General features: G+C 41.5%; 1 protein-coding gene across 1 annotated transcript in view; it reads right to left on the bottom strand.

Moving 5' to 3' along the window:
* Positions 1-229: 229 nt before the first annotated feature.
* Positions 230-6,000, bottom strand: part of LOC120528971 (zinc finger protein 23-like) — a 34,822-nt gene continuing 29,051 nt past the window's right edge. Inside the window, exons 5-6 of the mRNA XM_039753039.1 lie at positions 2,005-2,153; positions 230-317 (exon numbers count right to left, since the gene is read on the bottom strand). Coding sequence (XP_039608973.1) covers positions 230-317; positions 2,005-2,153 — 237 coding nt within the window. The remainder of the gene's footprint in view (positions 318-2,004; positions 2,154-6,000) is intronic.

Raw genomic sequence — 6,000 nt, 5'->3', positions numbered from 1 at the left:
GCTAGTTACAGTAAGGGACATTAGAAAAAATTCTTAACAGTAAAGGCTTAGAGATAAATATAAAAGAGCAGGCCTACTTCATGCAAGTCAGTGTCCCTTTTATTGTCACTCTGGTCCTCCTAATGGACTTTTAACAAAACATGAACACGCACAGTACCTGGTGGAGTCCTTGTCAGCATGTCCTGCTGGCTGATCTTCTCCAGACTCTTTTTCAGACCTGACAGCTCCTTTAGCAGGTCCTCAGAAGAAAACTCAACCGTGACAGTAAAGCTGAGCGAGTCTCCGTCAGCAGGAAGGACACAGAGAGGTGAGAAAGCCTGCAGTAGAAGAGAAGAGGGAACAAGGAGAAATTAAAAGTAACATCAATAAGATGGACCTCCTCTTAACTAAACATCAGTGTGGTGGACAATCATCCTGGGTTTAGATAGAGAGAATACTGATCATACATTCATTGGTTATTTAGAATGTTTCACATGATGTCATCGGCCTTGATTTTCAAAAAGCTTTTAGAACAGAAGTCCAAGAGGTGAGTCATCAGACTGTAGATAAGTGAACTGAGGGGGCAACAGTCAGGCAGGGGCAAAATTGACTTAGCAGACAAAACAAGGCATTGGGCTCTTTAATGGAGAGATAGAGAGATAGAGTGGATGCTAGGGGTAAAATGTTTGCCCCTTTAAACCCAACAGACCAATGCTCAGGACACCAGGTAAAAGTGCCAAGAAGTATTTTTAATCATTTTCTTCTTGCACAGTGCTCCCTAAGCACAACAGTCACCATAACACAATCAAATAACACAATAATTACAATTCTCACCTCCTTCAAACATCCAAGCAAGCTTTGTCCACCACCACCCGACTCTGGTTTGCTTGCTTGCTTCCTGGGTTCACTACAGCCCTTTAAATAGTACCCAACCCGAAAGTGCTTCTCTCCTTTCGTCCACGTGACTGGCCAGCACTTCCAGGTCAAATGAAGAACTTGAATTTTCTTTACCCTGGAAGTATTTCTGGATGTCTGTCCTCATGACTCACTAGTACTTACAGGCTATGAGGAAAGCAAAACTCCCCAGGTCCTCCTGCAGCATCTTCTGGTGCCACCCACAGTACCCAGCAGGTCTGTAAAGCTGAACTCCAAGTCCCATAGTGCCCTGCGGGAATCCAGGGCACTGCTATGCTGCAGGGAAGTCCTCATGTAGCATCGTAGAGGAGGCAGTGTCTAAAAGTAGTTGCCTTCCCCCATCCTTCCCTTTTAGGGGCGTCCCGCATGGGTTGAGCTGTTGGCCGTCCGTTACAATAGATACATATATAGATGGTATATTTGTCCCAAGAAGGAAATTTGTCAATTAAATTAAATCCAAAGATATACATGTGTGTATATATGTGTGACTTGTCAGAAAGACTTGGGGGCCTTTTGTGCACTCATCACAACACACTTGTGGGGCCACATCAGGAATATTGTGTGTTAGAGAAATGACAAAACAGCACAAAAGAAAGATGAGAAGAAGAAGAGAGACCAGACTGGACTGTGGGGTTTGAACCGTGAGGAAATGGTGAAGGATGTGAACGTCATCAGTTAAAGGACAGAGACATGAGGAGGTGACATGACAGGAGTGTTTCAAGATATTAAGGAGTTGGTGTCTTCTTTTACCAGGTGATGTAATTTAAAATAACTCATACCAAGAATATATTTCATATAAATTTTCTTCCTCAAAAAACAACTGTAGATTTACCTCCCTATCTTGTACATAAGGCATGAACTTTCAGAGTTTTGTATAAACTATGGAAATATTAGGCAAATATGAAATTGCACTGAGTGGTCAGGTCTTGCCATTTATAAAAACTTTTCAGAACTCTTGATTTTAAAGTTTCACAGGTCACACACACCCCAGTCTGATCAGACTCCCTGTGAAGTGTCACTCTCACCTGTAGGAAGTGGAGATGGTCCTTGGTCTCTGAAAGTTCCTTCAGCTCAGCTTCTCTCCTCTTCAGCTCCTCAATCTCCTTTTGCAGCTGCTCCATGACTCCTTCAGCCTTCTCCATTTCTCTCTTTTCTTGTTCTCTGATCCTCTCTGTCAATTTCTTGTGGGCTTCCTCAATGCAATGAATCAGATCAGTGAAGCTCTTCTCGTGTTCCCTCATCACTCTTTCCACAGAAAGCTGTTGGATAAGAGAAAAATATTGAATTGAGTCACCTATTTAAAAATAAAAGTCACAAGACACTTGTGTTAGTATTTTGATGTTGTAGAGGAGCGTTTGAATTAGGAGAAGGGTGGTAGGAGTATTCCCTGCTTAGTATTCCCCTGGTACTCTGGGTAGCAACATCTTCTTAAGGCACTTGTAGGTCTGTATGGGATATACAGTCTTAATAAGCGGCTCTTTAGGATCTATGGGAGCCATTGGCACAAGCTACTGGGGTACAGCACTACTGTCATGTGAGGACCCTGCTAGTGTTACTCAGGGTGGTCTTTAAAAAGAGCCTCTCCTGGTCAATCTGGGATTGACAGTGGATCAGGACAATGTTAACCTGGAGTGGAGAATGAGAGGATCGGAGAAGAAGAAAATGAATGGCTATTGTTGAGAAAAGCTGGTCTGTTGTGAGGTAATTGTGTGAAGATAAATATATAGTGCAACTGTGAAAAGGCTAAAACTGTCAAGTTTAACTTCATTAGGGAAAATTTTGAGCAGACGCAGAAAAGTCTAAAGAGAATAAACTGGGATAAGCTTTTAAGTGTGGAGACAGTAAAGGAGCAGTGGAAGAGGTTTAAAAATATTTTACATGTAATGCAAGACAGATACATACCGAAATTTGGAATTCATAGAGAATGTAACAAAACTCCACAGTGAGTTAATAAAGAGTTAAAAAAGAAGCTACAAAGAAAAATAAAGGATGAATAAGGGGTAGAAGACTAAAATATCCAAATAGAACTGTAAGGCGTATGAGAACATGAGGGCAACCAGTAAGAAGGATATTAGGGAGGCTAAAAGGCATTTAAAGAGGAAAAGAGCAGATAAGGTAAAAGATGACCCTAAGAGATGCTTTCAATATTTGAGTAGTAAAAGATCAGACAAAGAGGAGGTGAAGTGCATCAGGCATAGTAAAGGAGAATTAAAAAACACAGACAGTGAACATACTTGGGAATTACGAAGGACTGGAAAATGGCAAATATTATCTTATTATATAAAGAGGGTTACCAGGCAAATCCAACCAAAGATAGGCCAGTAAGCTGAATGTGCATCACAAGAAAATTAGTGGAAGGAATTATTAAGGATAAGAATGAGTAGCACATGGCAAGAACACTCAGCCTGGACTCAGAAGAGGGAGGTTGTGTTTTAATAACATGCTGGAATTCTATGAGGAAGCAAAAAAAGGCTACGATCAAAGTGTAGCAGATGATATTATTTATTTGGACTTTCAGAAAGCAGAAAAAGTGCCACATGAGAAGTTGGGCATCAAAATAAAAGATGTGGCAGTTCAGGGAGATGTTTCTAGATGGGTGCCGAATTGGCTCAGACACAGGAAGCAGAGGGTGATGGTGTGATGAACCTCATCAGAACTGGCCGATGTTAAGAGTGGAGACCAGCAGGGATCAGTGCTATGGCCACTGCAATTTTTATTATATATAAATGATTTGGATATGAATTTAAGTAACAAGCTGATTAAGTTTGCAGTTGATACCAAAAGAGGTGGATTAACAGATAGTCTGGAATATACATAGGGAATTGGACAGAATAGAGGGTTGAGCAGATTTGTGGTATAAGGATGTAAGCACACTGTTCAGGATCATCAACCTCAAAGCGGGAGGTGTTCAGCTGTTTTCAGGACCTTTCAGAGCTGCACAGCGACTCCAATATCTTTGAGGCAATAGGCAGGGATGAAGAGCTCTAAAAGTAGTCATAGTCAGGGATTCAGGTATTATGGAAATTGAGATGAAGTTCTGCTCCAGATACAGAGAGTCTTACATGCTGTGTTGCCTTCTGGGTCACAGGTAGAAAACGTCTATGGATGGCTGCCAGAGCAGTGGATGACCCAGGTGTCATCATCAAGCTTGTCCAGGTGTCACAGAATAATCAAAATAGGTGGGACAGACTGCCAGTTCTGCAGTACAGATTTAAGAGTTGAGTGTAACGCTGAGGAGCAGAACTGACAAAGTGGTCATCTTAGGACGTCTACCTGTGCCACACCAGTCCATGTGAAATTAGGAAGATTAGATGGCTTAATACACTCGTAAAATGTTGATGTGGGAAGAAGTTGGGATGGGCTATATTTTAACTGGAAGGGCAATAATGTAAACTTAATATGTGTCACAAATAAATTAATGATAGCAATTATCTGAAAAAGATTGACCAACACAGATCTACGTGAGGAGTGCCAATGAGCAGTCAGTGTGGGTTTAGATGGAGGACATCATGTTTCACTAATGTGCTTGAATCAACTATATACTAATAAAAAGGCAAAGCCCTCACTCACTCATTGACTCATCACTAATTCTCCAACTTCCCGTGTAGGTAGAAGACTGAAATTTGGCAGGCTCATTCCTTACAGCATACTTACAAAAGTTGAGCAGGCTTCATTTTGAAATTCTACGCGTAACGGTCATAACAATCCCTGCGCTAACTGAAACCAATGAACGTACTTATTTCGGTGGTATGATGCCACTGTCAGCCGCCATATTTAACTTTCCAATGGTCTTGGTTACTTATGGGCCCATCTTCAAGAAATTTAGTATGCGGGTTCCCAACGCTAACTGAATCCTACTTACGTACATATATACGTTCATAGCTTGCAGCTCGGTCACCGTGTGAAGCAGCGTTGGGTCCCCCATCCCAACGCCTCCCACGTTGTTGGCTGCCTGCCTATATAAGGCCGTCCGTCGCTCCGGTCTCTTCATTGCCTTCCTTGCTTCGTCACGGGATTCACGTCTCCCTGCTGATAACTACAGCCTTTTTATTTAATCCATGGCTTCTCTGCTGTTTTATTGTTCGTTTATTACGATTATACTGTAGATATTGTGTAGGTATTTTAGACTTACTTTACATTGTTCAGGTACCCATTTACTTTATCATTCCAACCGCACCCCCATTAACATGCCTATCGAGGTGATCACCATCGATCAAAGAACTGTCACTTACTGAGTGGTTTCCATGCCCTAAGTTGGCACCTACCTTTTCCATTCTCTTTGTTACATATTGCACTGCCATATCAGGCTCACTCTTGATATCCGGAGGAACATTGTGTCTTATGTATTGAATGACTGGGACAGGTTCAAGGTGTGGACTGATGACGGTACAGGAGATAATTATACTACACAGGAGCACCAGAAGAATGAAATACTTAAGCCCTTCACTTATGGTTCTACATGCGAGTTGATGGTTGCCGCTGAATTGTTCGGTTGTCACTTTCAAGTGTACCGAAATGGCCAAATATTTTACACCTTTGGACAACCGCCAATGCCTCTTAAACATCTTAGATTCACAGGTGACGATTTCAGTAGTGGACACTTTGATGTTTATGAATGTTTAAACTCTCAAAAGCTGGATGTGATTTTATCGATGAAACCGGTTGTATGCTTTCAACGCCTTGACAGATGCCAAATGTCACTTCAACAGAAGTCCTGCAAATACTGTCGTAATTGAAACAAACCATGAAACTCAAACCGATTATGACAGCAGCAATCCAAGCTGTGAGATTTGAAACAACATAACTTTTCACATGGCCAACTGTACGTTACATGCTCAAGAGTAAGCTCAGCGCACAGCTTGGTCATATTACAACCGGAGGGCCGAACTGACAATGTGGTAAACAAAGAGATCCTTAACAAATAATTATTGGTATATTTTCCCTCAATTTAAAAAGGTTCAATTTTCTTCTTAATAAAAATTTTAAGGCAGTACTTCGCTGGTGCGATGCGCGGGTATTTTGCTAGTTCTATAATAAAACTAGAAAAGCATAAACCAGTATGGAGGTCAGTCTGGCAGGAGGGTTCACATTCAGTCGCTTGTTCTT

Source organism: Polypterus senegalus, chromosome 4 (assembly GCF_016835505.1).
Source record: "Polypterus senegalus isolate Bchr_013 chromosome 4, ASM1683550v1, whole genome shotgun sequence".
NCBI lineage: Eukaryota > Metazoa > Chordata > Cladistia > Polypteriformes > Polypteridae > Polypterus > Polypterus senegalus.
This window is presented reverse-complemented; position numbering and strand designations above follow the sequence as displayed.